Source organism: Balaenoptera musculus, chromosome 18 (assembly GCF_009873245.2).
Source record: "Balaenoptera musculus isolate JJ_BM4_2016_0621 chromosome 18, mBalMus1.pri.v3, whole genome shotgun sequence".
Lineage (NCBI taxonomy): Eukaryota > Metazoa > Chordata > Mammalia > Artiodactyla > Balaenopteridae > Balaenoptera > Balaenoptera musculus.
Genome location: NC_045802.1, coordinates 66,699,935 through 66,727,509, shown reverse-complemented (window position 1 = coordinate 66,727,509; position 27,575 = coordinate 66,699,935). Strand labels below are relative to the sequence as shown.

At 39.9% G+C, this 27,575-nt stretch overlaps 1 protein-coding gene across 9 annotated transcripts in view; it reads right to left on the bottom strand.

Moving 5' to 3' along the window:
* The window catches only part of MBNL2 (muscleblind like splicing regulator 2), a 158,317-nt gene that overhangs the window by 6,128 nt on the left and 124,614 nt on the right, over positions 1–27,575 (bottom strand). For 4 of the 9 annotated variants that reach the window (XM_036831100.1, XM_036831099.1, XM_036831104.1 and 1 more), the window contains 2 exons: positions 20,987–21,022; positions 19,600–19,694 (listed from right to left, as the gene is read on the bottom strand). The exons of 2 other annotated variants lie outside the window; for them this stretch is intronic. In XM_036831100.1, the coding sequence (XP_036686995.1) occupies positions 19,600–19,694; positions 20,987–21,022 (131 nt within the window). Of the gene's footprint in view, positions 1–19,599; positions 19,695–20,986; positions 21,023–24,319; positions 27,464–27,575 lie in introns of those variants that run through there. 3 more of the 9 variants (XM_036831103.1, XM_036831107.1, XM_036831108.1) reach the window with 2 other exon arrangements.

Here is a 27,575-nt window from a genome sequence, read left to right as displayed (position 1 = left end):
AGGGTGTAGTGACCGTCTGCAATGGGACCAGGAGACAGTGATTCCAAACAGCAGGTCTGTGCCTCTCGTGGTGCCAGTGGAGGCCAGTGCTCAGAACCCCCCTGGGAGCTTGGGAATCAGGGAAAGGCGAGGCCATGGGGTAGGGCCCAGAGCAAACAGAGCCTGGAGCCCTGGATGAGAGGCAGCAATGACTGTGTGCAAGAATCAGACGCATAGCAATTGCTGATGGACCTGCGGGCTGCTAGGCCCCCCGCTAGGTCATCCCTGCCTGGGTGGTCAACCACATCCTACCCTAGGCCTCCTCCAGGTGGATGCAGCAAGCATGTCTGCTTATGACAGCAGAAGCCCCTACCCAGTCAGAGTTCCACCGCTTCAGCTTCTAAGGAGCCCTGGCAAGCTGTATCATAGGAAAGAAATCGAATATATTGAACACGTTGTATTTCTGTTCATCTCTCTGATAGACTGGTCCCTCAAATAAGTATTATTTTCTATAACAGAATCATGATGAAGATGGGGATTAACTTATTAAAATAAGATTCTAGCTAACCTTTTATGGTAAATCAAAATCTTGAACTGAAAGCATTATTTTCAATTTCTTTTTCCACTAAAAGGAGAACACACAAAAATGAGAATAGCTGATGCCCACCAAATCGGCGATTCTGTTTTTAAGACAAAGACACACTTGATCTCAAAAAATGACTGCGTTCATAAGTCTTCAGTGGACCCTCTAGTTTTAACAAGGGTGTCTGCAGGCAAAAATATCAGTTGGCTGCAACAGAGTCTACCAAGCAATGAACATCTCCTTCAGGTGGTTGGATTTAAGAATGTAAAGATTCTGCTTAAGCCACATCCGTAAATTATTCCCATATGAGCCCAGGACACAATGAGTCTCATTTTTATTTACTGAAGACAAAATATGAATGGCCCCAAAGAACATCAAATGGGTTGTTTCCCCACCAAATGTGTTATGAGCAGCCATTTAGTAACCCCTGCCTCCCCAGTGACATGCCTACCGTTGACTCACAGCGCGATGGCCGTCAAGCTCATCGCAAAGAGGACTGGGTTAGGCACTGCCTGAATACTAAGCCTACTGGGGCCAGGCAGGAAATGTGCGTAAGTGTGTGGATCAGCCTGCAAGTGTGGCCGATGGAAGGGCCCGTGCCTAGAAGGAATGGAGCAGTAGCTACTCAGCTCTAGCCACCTGTCACCTGCGGAAGCCTGGGCTCTACAGCGCCTGACCTTTCCATCTGCCAAAAGAAGCTGTAAATTCAGCTGCTGATTAACATTATGGAAAACAACTCTGTATGGGTCAGATATATCTTTGAGCTGAATTCAGCTATGAGCTGCCAATTTCTGTTCTCCTTGAGCCTTACTTTCTTGAAGGAGATATCCACTAAGCCTGGATTGCTAGCTTCCTGAGCCGGGCAGTAGCCAAGGCTGAAGGCATCATCCAGGGAGGCAGTGCTGGTGATGGTGGGCGGGATCAAGAGAGCAGGTCTAATGGGGAGTTCATCCTGCAACTTTCAGACATTTGGCTTTCACCCAAAGGAACAGGGTACTTGACCCACCGGTACCTTCTACCTAAGAAGAAATTACTGACCCTCCCTTGACTGATTCACCAGATATGAAATATACATGTTGCCTTGTCTTTTCCAAGATGATGATGGATTCAGAATGAGCCATCCATGTGCCCTTACGTTTGGTGTGCACTTGAAAAAGAGCTGACCAGAGTGAGAAATGCACTCAGTTGAAAGCAAAATAGTCTGTGCAGAGGCTGAAACACTGAACTTGAAAGCATGAATACCACGAACTCAACAGCGGAACTAACTAGCACTCATGCAAGAGGGTTCAAAGAAGACAAATCAACATATAATTTCCTCAGTGCTTCACAGGTATCAAGTATTAATACTTTCTGAGTTTTCTACCTTGTGGCTGATCTCCAGGAAATGTACATATAAATAATTTTGGAAATTGTGAGCTTCTAGATGACTTCTAGACATGTTCGCACTTCTTATGTAAATGTGTTCATTGCAGACATTCAGAGATGTCAGATGAGTTATCCTTTAAGATGTTAGTTCAGTAGTAAATTCAGTAAGAACTCTTATTGCTTGGCTTAAATGATAGAAAAAAACATTTCAGTGAAAAGACCAACTGTTTCTAGGGATCCAAACCATGAGAAACAGTTAGAAAAGAGGGCTAATGAATGTTTTAAACATTCAATACTAACTGTTTTTGTAATGTTGAGTTTGGAGAGGTAGATATAATATACCTTATCAAATATCTGTGTGGCCTTGCTGAAATCTGAAGGAATCTCAGTGGATCTGCATACCACTAGCGTAAGAGCTCAAGCAGACATTTCCAAGCAGGGCTGTTGCATTAACTGGGTCCACAGCACAACCGAATTTCGTAAGGACAGGGGCACTGTCTCATTCCTCTTTAGATCCCTAGTAAAAAGGATGGGGCTGGCTATATAGGAGGCACTTCTTAATTACTGGTTGCATGGATGGCTGAATAAGTAAGAACTTACCGAGGCATAATGCCGCAATGTTGGCATCTACAGAAGACCAACAGACCTCTCACAAGCAAGAGGTTGCAATGGAGGCAGGAAAAGAACCCCTTGGAGAGTTTACATCTGTTACCCTTTCAGAGCAGCTAAGGCTTCAGGAATATCCAAGAAAAAGAAACATTCATCCCCATCCCCTCACCCCATGTTCTATATAGATAAAAGGAAAAATATTCCAGGCTGGGGGCAGAATCACTCGGAGGATGGTAACATGGCAGATAAACAAAAATGCCACCTGAAGAAAACTTCTAGACTTAGAATATTTCTTAGAAATCTCTTCCCATGGTTAGAGGGCCCTGTTTCCTCAGAAGGTAATTAAAGAAAGGGATGTTTCACTGTCTCCTTAAACAAAACTTATTATTAATCTAAGAATAGACAACTGGATGGAATTTCCTAAAAATATGGCCAAGCTAAGGAGGCCTGCCTGTTGCTCACCATCCCAGTATCTTTGTCTTTATTCACGGCATTCTTCTTGTTCTGTCACTCACGTTGCTCTTTGCTACTTTCCACTGGCGTTCCTCTGTCCTCCAGGCCCTGCGTTATTTAATATTCTCTGCATCGTCTCCCTAGCGCTCCACACGTCTTCTCCATGGAAGCCTCTACTGTCTGAAATTCCCTGGTTTTGTCTGAGAGGTGAAACTTGTATTTTGGTTGAAGCAAACTCTACAAAAGCAGACAGCCATTTGTACATCTTTGGCTGCCAGAGAATTCTGTACTTAATTCTAGGGTGGATTACTATAGATTAGCATACTATGAATTATTAACATCGAAAGCAAATGCCTTTGGTTTCTTGGTGGACATAGGTTATCAGAGTAATTCTCATGATATGTGTTGATCAATGAACACTTTCAAGAACTTTGACTTATTTCATGACTATTTGTAAATTTTGTTTTTGAAAATTTTTTTTTGATGTGGACCTTTTTAAAAGTCTTTATTGAATTTGTTACAGTATTGCTTCTGTTTTATGTTTTTGGTTTTTTGGCCATGAGGCCTGTGGGATCTTAGCTCCCCAACCAGGGATTGAACCCGCACCCCCTGCATTGCAAGGCGAAGTCTTAGCCAAGGGGGACCGCCAAGGAAGTCCCAGTATTTGTAAATTTTAATTGTATAAAAAGTTCAAAGATAATTAGAGGTGCATGGAAAGACACTTTGAAAACCAGTCACATTCATTATTTGAGTGATATGTTGTTCCAGGGCAGGGCAGGGTCTTCTGCCGTATTTGACTTGTTTTCCAAGTGGAGTTTTATTTATACAGAAAAGGTATATAGTGGGTTGTGGGAGAAAATTCTCAAGTGTGACAACCAGTTTCACTCTTGGGAAGAGTAACCTGAGGTTGCTGGGAAGGCCCACAATATTTAGCAGAACTTAAAGAGTACTTCAGTCCAGATTATTGTCTTGCCTTCTGTCATTAATATTAAAGTTTACACTTAAAACTCTAATTCTTCTATTTTCAATGACATATCACTTTGCTGATGACTCATGACTGTCTAATATTTTCCACTCTACGATATTTGAACAAAACGATTTTTCAGATATACTTTCTAAGAATTATCATTTAAAATACTACTAACTGACTTTTCGTATAAAAGGCAATAACACTGGCCTCATTGAAAATTACTGACGAGGGTCCACACTGGCAATTTATATTATCTGGATAAAATACATATATGGAACTTCTTGATTTGAGTAAGATTCCACTCCTTGCATGAGTCCAAGTCACCTGGAAAAATCCAGGCTCTTGTGAGTATTGCAGTGATGCTTTGATCATGATTCCCAGCTCCACCCCAGACCCAGCTGCAATCAATCCCCATTCCCCCGAGGGAATTCTGAGGCTTACTTCTGTTGCTTTCATGGTGAGATGGGAATCTACACCTCAGATCATCTAAAAATCCATACATCATTCATGGGTGACTTTTTCTCCAAAATGATATTTATGAGGAAGAAAGGAAAGGCATTTGAGAGGAGGTTTTTTATTCCTCATGCTTCCCCCTGTTGCTATAGCAGTGCTGAAAAGAAAATCGCCTTCGGGAGTGTTGTGTGCTCATTCAGGAAGAGAGGGGCTTTGAGACCATGTTTGCTCTGCAGGCGCCAGAGCAGGTCGAAGTAAAACAAAATGCTAGATTGGAAGGGCCACACGACAGCCAGGAAAAAAGAAATTGGCAAATCAATTATAGCATCCAAGGCAAATGAGAAAGAGGGTGGTGTGAATGCATCTGGTGGCCACCCAGGACCAGATTCCAGCTTTTATCTTCCTATTCATCCTCTGGCATTCTTGGCTCCACGCCGTACATCCCATTCCTACTCCACACACCTTCCCCAACAAACATCCCAATCATGCAATGAACCATAGACTGTGGTTCCTCTACCCTCAGCTGGTGGAGAAGGTGAAGGACTTTCCTATCACACGCTGTCTGGGGCTTTGGGTTAAGCATATGCTTTTGGCATCTTTCTTGAATCCTAAAGATGTAGAAACATCCATGAACATGGTATTTAGCCTCTTTCATGCTGTGAGCACAATATTATCCTTGAGCAATGTCACCAGTTAAATAAACTATTATAGGCCAGCCTGGAGACCTAACCATTAAATCCACCACTGTCTCCATAGGAAAATTACTTGAGTTCCAAACCAAGTGGCAAAGGGAATTTTGAACAAACATTTTAAAAATTAGAGACTGTATGTATATTAAGGAAGGCTAAATTCCTATACTATATCAAGAAATAATATATAATAACTGGGCCACACTATTTAAAAATACTGTAAAATATTATAGAAAAGGTAATAAGATATTTTTCTAAAAATATTATGTTTAGAATATGTGCAGTGAGATACGGAGCAAGCAAGGCTGTCTGGGATTAGACAGGCTGCCCACATCTGAGGCTACTTCAGGGAAGGTGACCTCTGGACATGAAGGGAGAATCTAAGAAAACATTTTTTATATCTTAAAAAACCAGTTTATGCAGCGACTGAAAAGAAATTTCAAAAGCATTCCTTTAAACCTGTTCTTTTCAATATGGGGTTTTGCTCCCAGTAATAAATTGAAGAATCAGGCCAAGAAAAATCACAGAAGCAAGATCCTGCTGGATTTAACATTAAGTCCCCAGTCCTGCCCAGTGCCCTGCTTTTGTATCCACCACCATTATGTTAGACTTAGAATCCTGGGCACATTTTGGCCGTAGTATTCATTTTAACAGTGGAGCAGAATGTATAATTCAGTCCGCTAAGAACTGGCTTTTAAGACACCAAAGGCAGAAAAGTAACCAAATGCTGGGATTCAGTAAAAAGAAGGGTAAGTTAATGTCATGCGCAGGACATGAAGTGTGTCTTTGTGTATTGTCGTCATCTTACACATTTCTCAAATTGATAGGATGACACTGCCATTTAAAAAATTTCCAGCAAAAGTAGCTTTGTTTTGTTTTCTTCCTTTCTAGTTCTTTGCCTGGGTGTTTGTGTATGTGTGTCAGAGAGCGAGAGAAAGATGAACAAAACCACTCAATGTGTGTAAAATAATGGTGCAAAGGAAAAATCAAAGAGAGTCCTGGAGTGGAATTTCGGGAGGCTTGTTTGTGCCACCAACCAGCTTTGTGACCCTTCTGGGCCTTAGTTTCTCCCTCTGCTCGTACCACATTGGCACCTCTGCAGTGTGGTGGGTAGTTAACCAGGTTGCCATCTGTCCTCCCTGATAACTCCTCAGAAAATGCCCTAAATATCCTGGTATAATAGATGGCAAAATAGAAACCAAAGGAAGAAAGCAAGCTCCTACATTCTCTCTTATTTCTCTATTACTAACTGTCCTCCCTCAGAGCTCAGTGGTTAGGCCCATTCTTTCAGCTTCTCTACTTCTTGAGATGATCCTTATTATATAATAATTACTTTGACTGTAATTACTTACATGTTGGTTTATTGCCTGTCCCCTTGACAGTGTAAGAGCCACAAGAACAGGGACTGTTTTGTTCATTGCTGTATTCCCAGAATTTTGAATTTCACATGACACATAGTGGGCTCTTTGTAAACATTTGTTGAGAAAAAGTATGAAGATGCATTGCACTGGGTTAACAGTGGGCTCTTGTTATGGCCTCAGAATAGACCCAGCTTCTAGCCTGCATGGTTCACTGAGGAAGAATTTGCATTTGCACTCAGTTACCTGTTTCATGAAAACAGAACTCTTAAAGGAAAACACAGCAACAATAAAGAATTTTTAATGTGAAAAGAATAATTTTATACTATGGATTAAAAAAAAAAACCTACGTATAATTAGGCCTCTTTCTTTCCAATCCTAATACTTTCTTCTTTGGAGAAATGTCTATTCAGATCCTTCACCCAATTAAAATATTGTGGTAAAATAGGCAGAGCATAAAATTGGCCATTTTAACCATTTTTAAGTGTATCGTTCAGTGGCATTAAGTACGCTCACACTATTATGCAACTGTCACCACCATCCATCTCCAGAACTTTTCATCATTCCAAACTGAAATTCTGTGCCCATTAAACAATAACTCCCTGTTCTCCTTTCTTGCCAATACTTAACCCCTCCTTCCTTCTTTCCCTCCCGTCCTTTTTATCCTCCCCATTTTGGGCTTCAAAATGGAATTTTTCTGTTTGCGTACCTGAATCATCATCGATTCCTTGGGATACTTTGGAATTGAGCTCTATGGTTTTACCTACAACTGAATTAACCTCTAGTCACTCCTTTCACAGTTGCCTCCTCCAGGCTGCCCAAAACATTCCTTCTCAAGTAGAACGAGTCAAGTAGTGATGTTCGTTTAACCTGAGATTTATGTGAAGGTAAGGTTCTGTGAAAACAGTGGAGAAAAACAGTATCTCTCTTTTAAAATTATTGTTTAGAAAAAAAAAAAAAAAAGTCCTGGATGAAAGGACTCCTCCTGGTAGACTCTTTTTTTACAGAAGTTTCTTGCCAGTTTACCACCCTTGGAAGGGTGAAATGGTGCCCTCATTCATCTACTTTCTAGCTCTTGTTTACTGGACTGAAATTTGAATTTCCTTGTTGGTCTCATCAACTAACCATATTTTCAGACATTTCTGATATCGAACTTGGATTTTAAAAAGGTTTGCTTCTACTGGAACTTTCTTCTTCAGTGGTTAAAACTTTGTAAACCAATAGTTAAACTCAGTAGTTAGCAGTTTTTAAGGGAACCATATAAAGAACTTCACCCCAGTCCTACATTGACCATAAGCTCCAATCTAATTCAAATATGGTGGAGACACAAGAGAACAGGATTTGGAGATCAGTGAACCTGAGTTCTAAAACTGTCCAGCCACTTCCAACCTGCTTGAATCTGAAGCACATTATTCTTTAAAATTTGCTCTCCTCTGGAAAATGGATGAGACACTTCACAGAGTTCTACTGAATATTAAATTAAATAATGTATATAAAATGTCTGATATGTAGTAGTGTTTTTTGATAAATGTTGGTTCCCTTCCCTTGGTCTATTTATTTTAAAATTCATAATCCTAAATAAAATGTGGTTCAGCTTCTACTTAAATAGGCATTCAAATAATAATTTTGTGCATTTAAATATTATGTGATCTGTATGACACTCCATATGTGTTGATAATAAATTTGATTTTGATGAGATTAGGATTTTCTAAAATGTCAAATGCACTTCCCTTTCTGTGTATGTATATCTTGACCTGTCACTGAAAACTAAATAAATATAGGCTGAACTTCTTTATTGTTCATGAAAGTCTTGACTGTCATTCATATCAATCATTTTTCAAACTAAAATCTTTTATTATAAAAGCATCAACATCCAGTACCATACAGTGATCAAAGTCTACTGCAATAGAAAGTTACATCCCTGGTGGTCCAGTGGTTAAGATTCCTCGCTTCCACTGCAGGGGGCATGAGTTCAATCCCTGGTCCGGGAAGTTCCGCATGCCACGGGGTGTGGCCAAATAGATAAATTAATTAATTAAATAAAATAATAAATTAAAAATCAAGTTAAAAAAAAAGTTACATCCCATGGGAGGCAGCATCTCCCACTCTTTAAATTTAGATCCAGTTCAAACCCAGCTTCTAGACCTAATAACTGTGTTCATGGGTAAGTGATTCAACATCTTTTATTCTTAGTATTCCTTTTCTCTGTAATGGGAATCAAACGTTGTCCCTAATGCATAAGTTGTTGTGAGCCTTAGGTAATGTAATTAACAAGTGCTTGGTGGTAGTAAGCAGATGCTACTGTAATCCTATGGTAATAGTTCACCTATTTTAATTTCCTAGGCTATGCCACAAAACATGAATATGAATATTTTGACAAGGTATAGCATTTACTAATAATTCTTAGATCACTGGGCTTAGAGCAAACTACTATTTATGGACACTTCTGCACACCCAGTCTTGTCTAATAAACATCCATACTTCAATTTTCAAACCTTCATCTCTTCTCAGATAGGTTCACATAACCAGCAGGAAAAATGAGGGGACTTAGGTTATGAGTTTATGTTAAAAAAAAAAAAAGAAAGCAATTCTTAAACACAGTTTTCCAAGGCAAAGGAATACAGTGGGTTTTTCTGCTCATTCTTCACACACACCTTAGATTTCCCTCTTTTAACTTCTTTCCTTGTTCAAGGCCATCCTTAATGTTACAGGGGTCAGAGAAGACCAAAGAAAAGAAGATGAACAATAGGAATTGATTCAAGCAATTCCTTTTCTCCTGGATCTTCATAACTAAAGTGGTTCTCTGGCCCTTTCAAATATCTCGGGATAACAATGACAAGAATTGAAAGAATGACTAATGGAAGAGTTATGAACAATATTTTGAGAAAAAGAAGGAATTGAGTTTAACATCCCTGGGTATCTTTTTGACTCCTCCAAAACCTTTCTAAATTTTAAGGAGGAAGAAAATCTATTGACTGTTCTAAACAATGTATAGCTAGCGTATTCATGCTGGATTGTGGTTTGAGGGAGGGAAAGAGGACTAAGCATGGTGTTAGGAGATCAGTTTCTAATCCCTTGTGTAACCTTGAATGAGTCACTTAACCATTGTAGGTCCTTTTCCTCATTAAAAAATGGAAGATTAGGAGGTTGGGGGAGGTTGTATATCTGGTTTTGCCACTTAATAGATGACCTTGCACAAGTTTTTCAACTTCTCAAAACTGCAGTTTCCTTATCTGTTTATTAGGGAGAAGAATATTTCCTTACAGGGCCATTTTGGGTTTTAATGAGATAATTCATATAAAAGCTTAGCATGATGTCTGGCACTTGGTAAGAGCTTACTAACGGAGAGATGCTTGCGTTATCTTTGTGCTTTCTGTATGCTCTATAGTACTTTGGGGTCCCTTTAATGATCATTTAAAGCACTTTCTCAGGAAGGCAGTGTGGTGAAAGGGAAAAAACACTACCCTAGGCAGGACACAGACAATTGGGTTCTATTCCTGGTTCTCTTATTATTTATGTGACTTGGGTAAGCCACCTTACTGATCTGGGGTCTTGTTCCAATTTATAATGTAACTTGCATCATCATTTCCCTTTTCTGTTATTGTAGAAGTATGGCATGGTTGTGGTCAGTTTGCTCTTACGACTTATCACCTTTCATAACTTTGATGTAGTTAATGCAGGTCTTGGGTCAGACCTGCGGTGCCTGAGGCAACAGTGACTATGGGAAAATGGGTGACGTTTTACAACATTCAGCTTAATGATGCTGCTTCCAGAGATGCATTGTGGTAAATACTGAAAAGTGTCTGTATTTGATCATAGGAAGCTCATCGACATAAACTCTGAGATCTTTGGAAACTCCAGAGCAAGGAGAGTGACGATAATACTATAATTTGATCACCGAGAGTTAAAACAGACAGACCAAAAGTTTCAGCATATTATACGTGATGCCGAGAGTCATGACGGAGTCTAAGTGCTAGACTAGCTGTAGTTTTTCATAAACCAGTGTCAGAAAATACCAGTCAACAAATTTCTCTTTTATAGTACAAATGAAAGTGAAGAAGTGTCCACAGGAGCCATTCTTTTTATGTAAGTCATTGGGAGAAATGTCTTGTAGACGGTTGATGTGGCAAGGAGCAGAGAGCTGGTGAATCCACAGATACTATAGAAACTGGCAAGAGCCACTGGGAGAGTAAAGGATCAAAATGCCTCCCTGAATTTTCTTGATTTTCTTAGTTACAGTCTGTCCTCCTTCATATCTTCAGGTTCTGAATTCATGGATTCAACCAACCATGGATAGAAAATATTTGAAAAAAAAAATTCCAGAAAGTTCCAAAAAATACAACTTGAATTTGTCATGCGCTGGCAACTATTTACATAGCATTTACATTGTCTTAGGTAATGTAGAGATGATTTAAAGTATAAGAGAGGATGTGCATAGGTTATACGCAAATGCGCCATTTTATATAAGGGACTTGAACATCCATGGATTTTGGTATCACTCGGGGTCCTGGAACCAATGCCCCACAGATACTGAGGGACGAATGCATTCATCCTCCCCTCCCCACATTTTCCCTTTTCTCTCTATCCCAATTTTATCACTTCATCAACAAAGTAGCTTCCTCACCAGTTAATCTGCGCTCAGCCTATCCCAGCTCACACCTACCCACTCACTTCCGGTAGGTGAGTGTTTGCAAGTCTCTCGTTTCGCATTTTGCTGCCCCGCCCTCAGCCTGCCTTTTGACCTCCTCAGTAACCTAACCTCTCCTCACCTGCTCAAGGAGATTTTCTAGTCCTGCCCACGTGTGTCTTCCCTTCACTCCCTCACTCACTGCGGTGTGGCCTTTAGTGCGTGTGAGCTACACTGTCCCCCCCTTTAGATCTGATGTAGTAATAGCTGCTCCGTCTGCATCTATTGTGGGATAAAGTCTGAAACTGATTCTGAAACTCCTAGCTGAGCCGCGAAGGCTATTGGGGAAGAAGGTGGGATAAGGGGGAAGCATTGACCTCAGGGTCAGAGTCTTGAGGTCAAATGCAGGCCCTTCTACTGATTAGAGCCACAGCCACATCTGAGCCTTGATGTCTTCACATGTTAAAGAGCGAGAATAGAGCCCATCTGATAGGGTTAAATGTGAGAACACATGTAAAGCATGACGCTGGTACATTTATAATGCCAGTCTCCTTGCCCCTTACCCCACCCCCCAGCTCTACCTGTTACATTTCACTCTGGTCAGGAACAACCTCACCTGTTCCTTATCTAATTCCTACACATCCTTCAAGACCTGCCTCCACACTTTTATACACAGTAGTGTGTATATGTTAATCCCAAACTCCTAATTAACTCCCCCCTCCCACTTGGGGGTAAGGCTCTGCCGTGGAGCTTACTTCCCATGCAATAATGTTTGAATCCTTGACTATTTCACTTTGTGACACTGTCTGATTGCTTCGCATCTCTTTGACTAGGCAGTAAACTCCTGGGTACCCTTAGCACCTCCCCACACTGGTGGCCTCTAGAATGTTCAGCAGACTCAGACAGGTCTGACCTTGGAAGCCATTGACTCCTGTGATGTGGCCCAGAGAGAATGCTGGAAGAGGCTGAGAGGCCAGACCTCATGCCAGTTTGTCTTTGACTCATCATGGCGTCATATCCAGTAAGTGAAGTGACAGTCAGGCCAGCTTTGTGTCAGGAGACGGCAAAGATCTCTCCTCTCCATCCACCCACACAGCAAGGCTGGCAACTTCCCCAAACATGCAGGTAGAAGTGTGGGAAGGCAGGCAGCAGTGGCAAAACTTGGGGAGATAGATGCCTATAAATCAAAAATTTTCTCTGTTCATAGCAACTTTTATTAAAAATGAGACCCCATTCATCTCTCAACCCTTGGCAATGGATCCAAATTCCTGCACTGTGCCTAGTCTCTCTTTCCTTACAAATCTAGAGCTGGAAATAAACACACATATAGGATGAACTGTATATTTATTCCTCTCAAAAGAGAAAACCTACAAATAGAAAAATGAGCATGATTTTATTACGGTCAACGAAAGCCAAAGTACTACTGGGAATATAACTTTTCAATCTAAAAAGATTCCCCCAAATTCCATCAAAATGCAAAAGAGGGTGGGATTTGAAGGAAAATAAGTAGGACGATCCACCAGGCAGTCAAGTTCCACAGAAGGACCCTTGACATTTTCTCTTCAGCTGCACAAAATTGGAACTGATATTATGTCTTTAGGTGCTGTATACAAAAGAATTCTACCCAAGTTTCTCACCACGAGGTGTAAATTATTCATGAAAAATGAAAATGTACTAGATTACAACACTTACATAACTTAGCCTTTCCTTGGAGAATCTGCAAATACATATATTAATTAAACCTCATGGTAGTTCTGCAAAGCAGCTGCTTCTGAGGCAGGAAAATAAGAGGCCTTTTTTCTTCTTATTTTCTGCTTTCTTGAAGAGAGAAAATCATCTGCCTCTATATGGTTCTCAAAGATCCAGCTCCACCTAAGACATACGGAGCAACCCTCCCACCTCTCCTCTCCACCTTAAACATCTTTTTTTTTTTTTCCACCAGACTAGCAAGACTGGATTCCAGTGCCCCAGCCACGTGGCACCATGGAATTTAGACTCAAATTGCCAAGCAGCTTTAACCAATGGTGTTAACTGAACGCAAATGCCGCCATTTTTATTGTTTTGATTTTTTTATTTGAAGAGCTATACAGCAGGCTCCAGTGAATCTCCCTCTCTCTCCTCCTCTGTCCCTCCACCCCTCTTTCTCTACACACACACACACACACGCACACACACACTCCCTCTCTCCACAAAATATTTGATATGGCGATTCTGCCTCATTTGAGGCAACCAGATCCATTACTGAAACGGAACCTTCCTCTATAGTTAGAATATCAGCCCAAAGTTAGAGAAGGCCGAGCAACTTTAGCAGCATTACAACGCTGAGATGGATGTCTCAGCCCGAGCGCTATTTACAGGCCCTGGATTTGGACAGTTGCTCTCCAGGCCCTTTCAGAGCACGACATACTTGGGGCCCAGCTGCTTTCTGTCGACTGTTCTCAGGACCCAGCAAACTGCGAGAAAGGAGCGGTTCACAGTTTGATCATCCATACAGGGAGGCCAGTCGCTCTGCTGTGTATTTCAGGGGAGGGAGCTAACGGGGGTCTCCTCCTCCCACGCTGGGGCTTTGCAGAACCCAGATTTTTCTTGTGAAAAAACACAGGCTCCAAATGGGTCAAGTGGTGAATAGTGGGGAATGTTTAATGCCTCCTACATTTGTCTGAATATAGTCCTAACAGATGGCTTGGAATAATAGATGTTTTAGAAAACTCTTTGAGATGAGAGATTAAGTAGAACATGACCTTACCTTTCTAGACTTCTTGGTTAGGATGGGGTGATTTACTGTAACTTTGTATATAGAAGTCCAAGAATCTATATACAAATAGCTTTGAAGTCGTGTTCATGTTTATGTGTGAGAAATGAGTAAAATCTGATGCTCTTAAACTTTTCTCATCTCCCTTTAGTAATTTGTAGCAGGCCTGATAAAGCATAATATAGGTATCCGGTTGCATGTAATTATTTTGTCTGGTAAGATACTGTTGAAATTGTTATTATATATATACTAATCAGGCATGTCTGGAAAATGGGGATTTTCTGACTTACCAAATATCCCAATAAATGGAGGGCTAGGAATGTATAATACGTTATTAGCTAATTTTCAATAAACTCTTCCTAAGGCCAGCTTTCTGTTGAATGGATTTAATCTTTGGAAGAGGATTCAGAAGATGTGATAAAACCTTGCGGTCATAATTAAACACCAATCAGCGCTTTTTGGAGATGTAATTAGTGTTGTTAACGTGTTGCCAGAAATATAATTGATTTCACCAGCTTTAAAGGCACTGCGTGGGATGCGCCATTAAAATATTCCTAATATCCAGCATGTAAGAATTTGCCTTCCTAGCATGGACTCATGACCCAGAATGAATTAGATGAATAACTGCCCTCCACGTCCACATAGCTCTAACTGTGGACACGTGGACAACACGTATTCACTCCAAATCTGAAGGGACTCTTTCTTCCAGGCAGAGGCCTGGGAGGTGTTTGAGCTTTTGTGGCTCGGACGTCTCATGCGGGTAGGGAGTGGGGAGCTGCATATTAGGCGCAAGCACCCTGGAGGCATTTGCCCAGGGAGTCCGCCCGAAAGGCCATCCTTGAATTCAGGTCCTACAGAGGCAACTTCCTCTGGTTAACCTTTCATGTCAGCCCAAATCTCTTCTTCTGCTACATGACATTTATTTGGACAGGTTTTGCCATAGCATGAAACCATTTTTATGTTTCTCTTTGGCTAAACGTGACTGTCCCTATGTAACAGGCAAAGGCAAGGCAAAGCCGGCCACTCGCCGGCTGCCACTGTCCCACTTGAGGCTCTTGTGAAAGCCTCTCCACGGTCTCCGCAGACTCTCCCGCCTTGAATCCATCTGCTTGCTATTCTCAGAGCTGTGTTCCATCACTTTCCTGCTTGAAAACCTTCAGTGGCCAAATAAAGGCCAGCGAACCCTTTACCCTGGCATTTTAGGTCCTACACACTCGGAATCAAACCTATGTTGCAGCCGCTCGCGAAAACTGGTGCTCTGGCCAACGGGATTGTTAGTTTTTCTCTGCTAAGCTTTACACTTCCCCACCTTTGTTGTATATCAGCACTGTCATTCCATCTATCTAATGATGATGCTTTAAGGAACATGCAGATAGAGTCCTTGTGGAATTCAGAGGATAGAAAAAAGAAATTCTAGCTGCAGGGGTTCAGGGAAAGACTCAGAATATAAATTGTATTTCAATTGGGCCTTCAAGGATGTTATCAGGTAAGTTGAATAATCTCTGTATATAAATGAAGAAACTAAGATTTAAAATATATTTACTAGGAAATTATTTTCTCCCCTTTTGAAATAGAATGTATTTTTGAAGTAAAAAAATAATGAAGCAATGACAGGATAGAGTACCATAATAATTCAAGTTAGAGGGATTTCAATCTGCACTCTCATTTTATTAAATAAAATTTCTTATAATGCGAAAAAAACTAGATAATCCATATGCTAAGCTGCTGACTGTACACTCTAAGATTAAATTGGCTTCAATATAGGCATCTATAGATGTATACATCCTGACCTTCTGTTAGCGGACTGAAATTGACTGACTTATATAGTACCTGGGTTTTCATTTCTGATTTCCCTCATTACGATGCTACTTGTGAGATGAGTGGCAGAGGCTGGGAGTAAAGTCCAGGGCCATGATTCACACAAAAGAAGCCCATGAATCTGCTTCACCAGGACTAAAGACTAATTCCTTTTCATTTCTCGTCTTAGTTCTCATCTTACTTGTACAGAAATTATTCATAATTTTCAGTCTACTCACTGGGTATAATATAACATAGACTCTTAATAAATAGTTCTATATCATAATTAATATATATATCAACTATGTATATGGTTTCTAAATGTGACCTGGCTATTACATAACTAGCCTGAAGCTCTGCTCAGATTCAGTTCGTCTCCCCAGCTTAGAATTCACCTCAGTCTGAGCTGCATTAGCAGAACTCCTTCATTTTTCCCTAAAGCAACAGAGCTTGCTGCTATTGAGTTTCACTTTAAAGACAGTTTTACCTGTGGAAGAAGTGACTTCTGTTCATTTATAATTATAGAGAGAGGCAGTGTAGCATGGTGGTTAAGAGCAAGGCCTCTGGGATCAAACTGCCTGGGTTTAAATTCCAGCAAGACCATTTATTAGATGTTTAACTTTGGCTAAGATAGTTAACCTTGGTTTCAGTTTTACCGTCTATAAAATGGGGATGACAGTAATATTTATAACACTGTAGTAAGGATTGAGTGTATCCTATACATATGTATTCTTTCTCATATGATATATATGATATGATATATACAAATATGTAATGTATTATATAAGAGAGAAACCATTTAGAGTAGTATCTTATATCTATAAGTAATTTGTTAATAATAATATCATTATTATTAGGTATAACTTGTATATTGAGGCCCAAAGACCTTAATTGAAACAGGAGATAGCTGTTGGTAAATTTGTTTATTGTATTTTTGTTTATATATCTACTCCCAGAGTTAAATAACCAAAAACTAATTTTCTATTTCCCAAAAGTATTTGGATCTTGTCGTCATTTAATTTCAAACTGCAAGTCTAAGTTCAGTTAAAACTTTCATTGCTGGCACCTTGATTAAGCCCTGAGGGTAGAATTTATAGACTTATTGCTGGTTCAACTTGCCTCACCCTGGGGTAACATGTGAAGGAAACCTGGGCCGGAGGAGCTGTCATGGGATGTTTCGATCTATGCTCTTTCTTCTCTGAATGACTTGTATCTTATTACAAATACTTATGAGATTTGAACTATTTGAACTGACAGGCTAAATTGATCAAATGAACTAAAAAACTGTCAAAACCCTACCGCATTTTGTGTTAAAGACAGATGGCTCAATATATATACTTGATGTGTGTTTAAACATACATCCATGTTAGTAAAGTAATAAATATATATGTATATATTTATCTATAAAAAAAAAAAGACAGATGGCTCAATGAAGCGAAAGAAGAGAGGATGCGTATCATGCACTGAACTGTGAAATCATTAGCACCACTTCCTACTCTGTTTGTGTTTACCTTTATAATCTCATGCTTTGGGCTTAGCACAGCAGCTAAGGAACCATAGATTTGTTGAGTCTTAGAGCTGGAAGGGACCTTGGAGGCCATCTAGTTCTAATCTTCCTTTTACAAGTGAGGAAACAGATTCATTTTGTTTAAACGACATGTAGTTCACATGGGCATGATTCAGTGTGAGTTTAAAGGGCGAAATCTTAATAAGATGAAAACTTGTCATTTCACAGTCATCAGAAATCTCTCTGAATTCTGAACTCTTGGGCACTAAAAGAATTTCCAAGTTCTTTTGTAGCTGCTTTGCTCTTTGAAACTTGTTGAAAATACATTAAGAATATCATATCTGAAAATTTATGTTTACTACTGTTTCTTTTTCTGTTGTGTTCATGTGCAAGCAGACCTTCATCAAGAGTCATCACTGAAGTGCAGTCCAGCAACGGTTACATCTGATAAACTGCAAAATGCAGAATCTAGGATTCTTGAAGCTACTGTCAGGTACTCCTGTAATTATACTTCTTTGGATTTAATTGAAGTTAACTTGTTAGTTCCTTTACCAATCACACTCCGCTGGAAAGTGATATACTTTAGCTTCTGAATAGTTATGCTTCCCCTACACACATACATAAACCTACGCATACGTATGCAATCTCAGTTTTTTCTACTAAATGGAGCCAAAGAATCATTAGGCTGGAAAAATATTTATGATACATGATCAAGAATTTATCATAATAAAGGGACTTATCCTAAAACTCCAAAATAGTTCTTTATCTTGACTTCCTTTCCATTCCCAGGAAAGAGCTGTCTGTATTAGAAGTGCTTAACTTGCCGTAAAGTATGTTACATTCCATTGTAACGAACACTCTATTACACTTGAAACTTATTTTCTGATGAAGGGACTTTATATAAAACTTCTGCCAAAAATCGCAAAAACATGGTTCAGGAAGACAGGACTTAGACATAAAAGAAACCTTTCCAGTTTCCCTACTAAGAATGACCATGTGAAAAGAGGTGCTTTGAACCTAATGATGGAAGGACGCACACTGTCTCTCCCTTCTGCCATCCCATCATTTAAAAAAATCTTCGCAGCTAAGAAAGTGATTTGCTGTTCTTTGTTCTATCTGTTTGGAAGCTGAGTTGGCTTTCCTTAGAGGGAAGCTGGCATGTTGAGGTGGCGAGTGAAGCTAAAGCATTGTCAGTAGTTGGTATTGCCTCTGAGGGCCCGCTTGGCCTTTCCTCCCTCCCTCCTCGCTCTTTTCTGCTTTATCACAATTCAGAGGCCACAGGAGGAGCTCACAGGATTTTACTTTTATTCCTTCATACAAGTGCACTCACACCTATCTTTTCAGCAATGAAACCTATAGCTCTGGAATCACTTATTCACTAGAACTGGGAAAGAAGTGTGACTCAGTCCTTCCCGCCTGCAGAATGTAGTTTGGAATCTGCTGTTTATGCCCAGACATGATTTTTTCCAATTTATCCCGTTAGCTGGGACCTTCCCTCCACCTCCTCCTATATGTCTTGTCATCTTTTATCAGTACAGTTGATATAATTAAAACAAAAATCAAAACAAAACAAAACGAAAAAAACCCCACTACACTCACAGCAAAACCAGAATGGCTCTTCTGTGAAGGGAGAGCATGCGCAATCAAGTGTTTTTCCGGGCACATGAGAGTTTGTGCTTTTACTCCTCTCCTGGGATCAGAAGCACATGTTTGCAAGTTGGTTGGCTGGAGTTAGGGTTACAGTCAGCCTGTGACCACAGGAAACAGCCAACTGGCCCTCCCTGAGAAAGAGTCCATCCGAGGTCTCATTGGCACATGCGTTAAACCAAAAGAATTACACGCCCCTAATCAGTTATATCCAGCCTTTGTGAACTCAGTGGCCTGGTACTCTTCTTCCAGGACCGTTTGTCTCTCACTTGGGAACCAAGCGAGTTTGGGAGCACATAGGACCCAGATGAAATGTTAACAAGAATCATTCAGACCTCAAATTTGACACTAAGGGAAAAGGGGAGACTTTTCTAAGAGGAGAGTTTTCTTTTCCTCCACAACAGATAATAGGGTCTCTGAATGAACTGAATCCAAATACAGCCAGTTCTGAAGCACTCCCAGGTGAGCTTTTCTGATTTTTCTGCGACAATTCACAAAGCCCTGGATGCGTAATGCTGCCCTGAAAGGAATGTAAGCCTGTCAGGTTAATCACACAATATTAGGTACGGAAACGAACAGCGCAACACGAAACACAGCTACATCATTATTTGCAGTAAATGTTAACTCTAAATAAGTGCAACCTGTCCACAAATGCTGGCCATAAACTAATCAAAAAATAAAATAAAATAAAATCTGATGGATAAACATGAAAAAAAAAAATTCTCCCTGAGAATTTTTTTTTTTTTTTAAACTATCAGCACTCATTTAGAGTTTGGGATTTGTGAAAGAAAAGCTTTAAAAGGAGCAAACCTGATTGGCTGTGGCTGCTGCTGCGAAGGGGGCACTTGTTGCAGGAGCTGTTGCCGCAGAGACAGTGGCTGACGTAGCGCTGTGCATCATGGGTACTTTCAGGAGGGGGACCATGGGAGCAATGAACAGGAGGGTGTAGCGTTACGGTAACAGAAGTGGCATTTTGGCATATGGTGAATATCAGAGCAGCAAGCCATCATGGGTTAAACCAGCAGATGGCATGCAATCACAATGCAAAGCAAGGAAGCATATGGGAGAGAAATAAAAAAAAAGGGAAAATAGCTTATTACAAGTACAATTAAAGGAAGTTTTAAAACATCATCAGTGATTCCCAGAAAGGCCAAAGCAGATTACTTTGGTTGATGTATTTATAAACCCTTTTACCTCCAGCACTAGATCGTTCCCAAGTCAGAGTCTACAGTGCCTGTAATAAACGGTGCTCCCAAAAACGCGAAATTGTAATGTCCAAATGAAGTAAGACTATGCAATATTCACTTTTAATCATCATTCTAAAACATCAAAGCCTCGATAATGTAGGCCTAATTTGGGTTAGAATTTTCTTGGAATTAATTGCAGTTAAATTGAATTTTTTGGGTCGATTTGGGCCTGCCTGTTTGAACTGGAATTACTGGGGATTGTGGTTTATTTGGATCAATAAACAGTAGAGCAAAAATCATGGCCTTGATGTAGATTCTAACACAGTCACTGTGAAACAGCCAGACAAATTTTGCCAATGTTTATTTTTCTTTACTCTAAGTGGAACTAATCCATATGTCCTTAAGACAGACTTTTGTACCAAGGCATTGGAATGTGTGGGGATAGCTTATGTATGTGCTATTAAAAGTTAACATCTAAGGGAATGGTAAGGTACAAATACTCATCACAAATAAATCAACACAAAATTAAAAAGGATAATAAAGCAAGGCAGTTGAGACATTTGTTTTCAAAATACATCCGTTTATAATTTTTTAAAATAAATACTTCTGGGAAACTCTGATAACTCTAACACACAGCAAAGAGGAGATAAAGGCACACCACATGAAACTTTAAAACACTGATGAAATTAGCCTGCCTCTCTGATAAAGTAAGCTTTTTTTTTTCTTATGCTAAACCATATAAACTATAAAGAGAAACAAAATACAGATCATTAAAAAGCAAACTCGTACTTGTGGTTTTATGTCTTGCAGTGGTTGTTCTAGTCACATTAAGATGGTCATTGTCTTCAGTATACAAGTACATTTTGAAACCTATACATTAACTCTAAAGCCAAATAAGCCTTCAGATCTACCAGTTCCTACAGCATTTCTACGATCTTTGAGATAAATCTCAATCAAGTGAAGGTATTGTACATAATATAAAAGACAAATAAAAAAAGGTTGGAACCTACCAATACTGGTAGCGGGTGTCATGCACAAAACTGACCCTGCATGTCATGCAATGGTAGGTGGAAAAAAGTGAATAAAGGGAAAGAAACAGGTTAGCGGTTTAGAGTTAACATTCAAAGTGAGATTGAAGCACAACCAGAAATAAGTAGGGTTAGTTAACACAGTCTTTTAGAGTCATTCACATGTTCAGTGTGGACACAAATATATCTGACTTATTGTAAGCCAATATTATTCATTACTTTTCACACTTTTGATTCATCTCCATTGACATGATTCTAGTAAGAATGACATGTGATAATGCATCAGTCACCTTCCTCTAAGTCCTCACAGTATCTTACAGACATTCTCAAGTTCATCCTCCAAGGTAGGAAGTGGGTATTTTACAGATGAAAAATCTGAGGCATAGTAACTACTCCAAGGTCATGCATCGTGGGAGTCAAGGCTAAGGCTAGAAATAGACTTCTGTTCCTAAATCCAGGTCAGGTTTTGTATTCACTAAATCACACTGACCTTATTGAATTAAAAGTTTGCTTGTTTGATTGTAAAATGTTTTGTGTCAATAACAATATGAAAATAAAAACAATAATTAAGATTCCGTATCCTCTAAATCAAAGGGTTGCAGGTCAGGTGAATTTTAGATTACTGCTTGAAAGCCCTCAACGTAGGAAGACTGAGGTTCCCGTGACGGGATGACCGGATGTGTGTGTGACCTATTTTCTGTTATGAGATTCATTATGACAAAGGAGCGGTGGCTAGCAATAAAATCTAAACACTGCAGAGGCAAAACAGCACAGAACTGGGGCTGGGATAGGACCAGGGCTAGGGGTTTTTGGTGTCTAGGTGGGTAAGTGAGAGGGTGGGAAGGAGAGGGGGAGGGAGGGGGATTTCAGCCCTTCCTTGGGAATAGCTGCCTTACCTGTGGGTGGTCTTATTAATGTACTTGAATCAGAAAACTGACCATGAATATAACATATGTTGTGGAATACTGAAAAAAGAATTGTATTGAAAGGAATTATTTACTTCTGGTTCAGCTCCTTAGAGTGAAAATCAAGGTAATGTAAGGATTTAGATAACTGAAGATTGGGTGTCATATGGGTGCCAGAGAAGTAGTCTTTAATGAAGGTAGGTGTACCCACTTAGGGTTTTAGAACTGCCTTCTGAGATACTGGGTGAAGAATCTGAGATGTGTAGGTCTTTATTCTCTCTGCTGAACTGTTCACACCTGAGGGAGACTTTTTGCCTGATCTGCATTTCGATCAGGCCAACATTAACTAGTCAGGAAAAGAGGCTATTTAACTGGGCCACTCCTGGATTCTTCAGCAAACATGTGCTAATATATCCAACTGAAAACACACACACAAACACCTCATGACACCCTATCTTTCTCCATCCCTATGTTTCTAAACTTCTTCACAATCAAACTTCTGGAAAGTTACCTACACATAAATTTGCACTTCCTTGACCCCATTTATTCTTCAGTCCTCTCCAATTTGGCTTTCATTTTCACCTCTCCACTCAAACTGCATGTCATCAAAGAACTCCGTATTTCTGCAATCAGTAAGAACCCTTCCATCCTGAGTCATGGTAACATTTAGCACTTGTCTACTCTCTCCGTAATAAACCACTCTTTTCTCTTGGATTTTCTGATAACACAGACACAGACACAGACAAATATGCAAACACAGACACACACATACACACACACACACACACACACACACACACACTCTACCTCTATATACTAGAGTTTCTCAGGGCTCAGTCTGGTTCCTTTTCATCTACTCTATACTTTTCTTCTGGTATATCATTCACTCCATGGTATCATTCAATTTAGGATTTAAATACCATCTACAAGCTCAAGGCTTCCAAATTTATGTATCCTGCCCAGATAGCTCCTCTGAGCTCCAGGTTTTTCCATCTAACTGCTTATCTGGCCTTCCTACTTGGATTTCTCACAAGCATCTCAAATTGAACATGTCCAAGCGTTGACCTTTTCCCTAGCATCTGTTTCTCCACCTCAGGAAATGCTAGATGGACATCACCATCGATGTCATAGCTCTAGCCTAAACTGAAAGTTCTCCCTGACACCACTTTCCCTCGTGAAATTCCCTGGTCCAACTCACCAATAAGACAAAGCAGTTCTGCTTCTAAAATGCATCTTGTGTTTGTCTGTTGGTCCATCTTCACTGCCACTTCTCATGGCCTGATCACCATTTTATGATCTGGGATCGGCTATGCAGTAACATCCTAACTGGTCTTCCTGCCTCCATTCTCGTCCCCCGCTTTAGTCCATTCTCCATTCTGCTGGCAGAGTAAACCTTCCCCAATACAGGTCTGTTCACTTCTCTGCTGGAAATGATTCATTGCCTTCTCATTGCTTTTAGGATAAAGGTTCCCATGGTCTAGTCTCTGACTATCTCCCCAGCTCATCCTATACCCCTACCCCGGCCCCCATGCACCAAGCTCCAGACAGATTAGCCTTTCATTTCTTTGAAATGAACTCATCACACTTTTGTCCTACTTTTGGGCTTCCTCACAAGCTCTCCCCACTGCCTAAAATCATCATTACCCCACTCTTCATTTTCCAGGTCTCGAGGTATATGTTGCTTCTTTAAAAAACTGTTCAATTGTTCTTTTACCTACCTTCACATGCCACTTAAATCAGTTTCCTATTTTAAACCTTACTGAACTCTTTACTTTTTCATTCATTATACTCATAAAAATTTTTAATTATATATTTCTATGGCTATTTATTGAAATCCACCTCTCCTCTTCCACTGTAAGCTCTGGAGGGCAGGGTTCATGTCTGTCTACGTCTGTGGGGCACGTGGTAAACAGTCAACTGAGTGAATGTTCTCAGCCACCAGTGAGAGTGTGTTGGGAGCAATTTGTTCCTAAAAGTTATTAAAGTACCCAGTTTGTGAATGATTTCAAAGTCAACCATGGCTGGATTCAAAATTATCCCTATAAAAATTCCATGTTATTCTCTCGCTTTCCAATGTGGATGGGCTTTCTTGGAGCACTTTCCTGGACACACCTGAATGTCACTGGGTTGCAAATCATCAACAGCAGCTGCTACAGCCACACTGAGCTAGGACTGGAACCGTCCTTTGGCTTCAGTTCAGGATGTGCCTGAAATGCTCAACCAGAGTAATTTGATGAGCATCTCTCTCTATGTGGCCTAAAAGTGATATGAATATCGGAAACACGTAATTTTTGCAATGTGTGGCTGTCTTACTCAGTGGCAGATTCTGGTCCTGATCTTCTTTCTAAGCCCCATCTCTGCCTTTTCACCCCACTCTCTCCCACCACCCGCCCCCGCCCCCGCCCCAAACACAGCCCCTTCAGTACTTTACACTGAGCTACAACGGACAACTTGTTATTCCTCAAGTACACTCTTCCCAATCCATGCTGTTCCCCCTGCCTGGGATGCTCTTCCCACACTGGTAAAATTTTCCTTTCAAAGTCCTAAGCAAATTTCTCCTCCTTTGGAAAGTCTTTCTTTCTCCATATCCTTCGTCGCCACCACCTACTGCACATCTGATGGCCAAATACATTGTCTCTTGCTTCCTCATTCTCAAATCGCTTTGCCCATTCCCTAAGGTAGCCCTTCACGCTTTGCATTATATTTGGTTTTTGCCTTGTTCTGAACTCCGTTGTATGCCCCTACTGGCTTTGGAACCCAGAACAGACTATGTGTTCAACAGTGGCTTGCTGAATTCAACAGGATAAATACATTTTGCTATGGTTATACAGATAGGGTTTCCACTAAACACTGACAAATCTTTCACCAAGGTGTGTGATAAGCTTATGTAATAGTCTGGTTTCTGATCGTTAGGCAGTATTTGTGCTAGCACTTCCCTGTTCTACTTACTCTGTATTTCCAATATAATGAAATAAATCAAGGAGAGAGTCAGTAGGTCGTCTTTGCTCTGACCGGCAGAAGCATTTCACTAAGGCACTAATTCTATTAACAAAGACTTCTCAATTGTCTTCTGCTTCAGTTGCACAAACATTTCCACTCTAGAATCTGTGAGTAGAATTATCTGGACAATTCCATGAATCATATATTCCACTTTACAGCAAAGGCATAGCCTCAGTTTTCCCATCTGCAAAATGCAAATAATTACGCCTGCCACTTGGCGGAACTATCTTGAAGGATAATGAGATAAGAACACTTAGAGGAACTCAGAATAAACCTGTCAGAGAAATGCCAAGAATTATTATGCTGCTATTTCTGTGTGTGTGGTTTTTGTCACTTTCCTAACATAGCAAAGAAAAAGTATAACCACTAGGTTAAAATAATGCCTATCAAAAAAGGAAAAATTCCACCCACTGCAAATGTGCTAGGGCATCAACCAGGGTGATAATTATATTAGCATGGGTTTGGAGAAGAATCCCATATTTTGCATAATATTTTAAATTAATATCTCCACAGCCTGGAGGCAGAATCCCTGAAATTCAAAGTCACATTGTATCAATGGGAGAATTTTAGCAGCATATCAGAAACTTCACTGTGAATGACCTTTCAATAAAGGGTAACTTCCAGGAGAACATAAAATGGTTTTTTGTTTCACATTTATGATAATTGTTAATGTAAAGCATTTATAGAAAAATCAAAATCTGTCAGTTTAAAAGCAATGAGCCCCTCATTTACTAAGTTAAAAAAAATTATTTTTGAACACCATCACTTAATTTTCAGAGTTTAAAACAATGATTAACAAAGAATGATTATTATCATTATCATTTTAAATTAGGTTGAAAATGTGGCTTATGAGAAAGAGTGCCTGAAATAAAAACTAGAGCCAAAATAAACACTGAATTTTCTGTTATGGATTTAATGGGGGGAAGGACTATGCTGATTTCCTTTTAATAAGATTATCCTTTCATCATTTAAGAGAAACGTGAAAACTTCATAGAAGTTGAAATACCATTTCAGAGCATGAGATCCACATGTTTGTTCACTATGATATTTATGTCATGTTACAGATGGAAATACTTCTAATCCACAGAATTAAGCGGGCTAGGACCCACTTTTCTTCTCCCAAAGCCCGCTCTATGGAGAGTTGCTGGACACACTTGAACAGTTCTTAAAGAGTCCAGCAGGGGGAGGAAGTGCATGCACAACCACAGCACCCAGAACAGCCTTTGGGTCCTCAATACAAGCATTTCATCAACAATAATCAGGCCCTTGCAAAAGGGACGCTATTCGTTCTTGCTTTGGAAGTCTTTAAATGGTTTCCAGGTGAAATATTTTTAAATGAGAATTCTTCCAGTGATTTAACAAGTCAGTCATTATTGAAGTGTTAAATATGAGTTAGAGGCCTTCAGCCTTTTGCATGGCTTAGCTCCAGGGTTTCAGAGGCATTCCCAGGAAATGGTAGTGGCATTACTACCCAGTCTTCAGAAACAGACTTGTCCTTTTCTGTTTTTCCCCTCAGTATATCCTTCCACAATTTTTTTCTCTTAAAATATCTAGTGACAAGGTCTATCAAATAAGACACTTGTAGAAATCACACAGGACCTTCAGATAAGTTTACCTTCTAGTAATTATTTTATAAACATGCTATATCAAGTGGATTACAAGTACAATCACTGCTGTGCTATAACTGTACTGAAATGTCACTAATTAAGGTTGTCATAGGACAAGACTGAAGCCCCAATAATTACTGATTTGGAGACTCATTCTACAGGTCTATGAGTCTATTTATTTTAAGAGAAGAGCAGAACTAAAATAAGAAAACTATATACTAAGAACCACTTTACTAATGTAATTTATATTTTTACTACAATATAAATATTGTTAGGTTAATAATTCATTTCAAAGTGTAGATTTTATATAAAGAATAGGATAGAAATATTTATTCAGCTCCCTCCTATGTTAATTCCTGATACGCTACAGGATTTAAGAAAATGGATAATAAACGTGAAAGGTCCACCCATGTGGATTGGGATCAATATGGTTTTTTTTTTTGATAAGATTGTTATTCACTTAGATTGACCTTCAAGCCACTGTCATGGGCTGAAAATTTTGACTTCAAACTAAGAACTCAGTGGACAGCCTTCTCACTAAAGCCTAAGTCACTCCCTGGTTCTTTTTTTATTTTTATTTTTGACACTCCAGCAAATTTTATTTTGCAAATATTATCCCTTCTTTTAGCTCAGACTAAAAGGTCAAAACCCCAGTCATTTATGGTGACTCTTTGTGTTTGTATATGGTGGATGTAGGTCTGTGGTCAGGGAGGTGGGTAAAACAACAGAGGAGGGTTGGCGTGCATTGTACTTTTGTTTCTTCACTTTTATCCGATGTTTTATGCCAAGGTCTAAAGGAGGACTCTGGCCTCCGCCTATGGAGGCTGGCTGGTGTCATGTCATGTACATTGAACTGGTCACAGGGAAACTGGGTTCTAGGTCTTTTTCTCTTTAGTAGTGCCACCTTGGGAAGTCACTGCACATTTAGGGGGCCTCAGCTTTCTCATCTGTAAAACAATCAATTGGATGAGGAGATCACTAAGAATCCTTTAAACTTCAAGATTCTGTGATTAACAGAATTCATTTCTTAGTAGGGTGACAGAGTTAAAGCACCTTAGC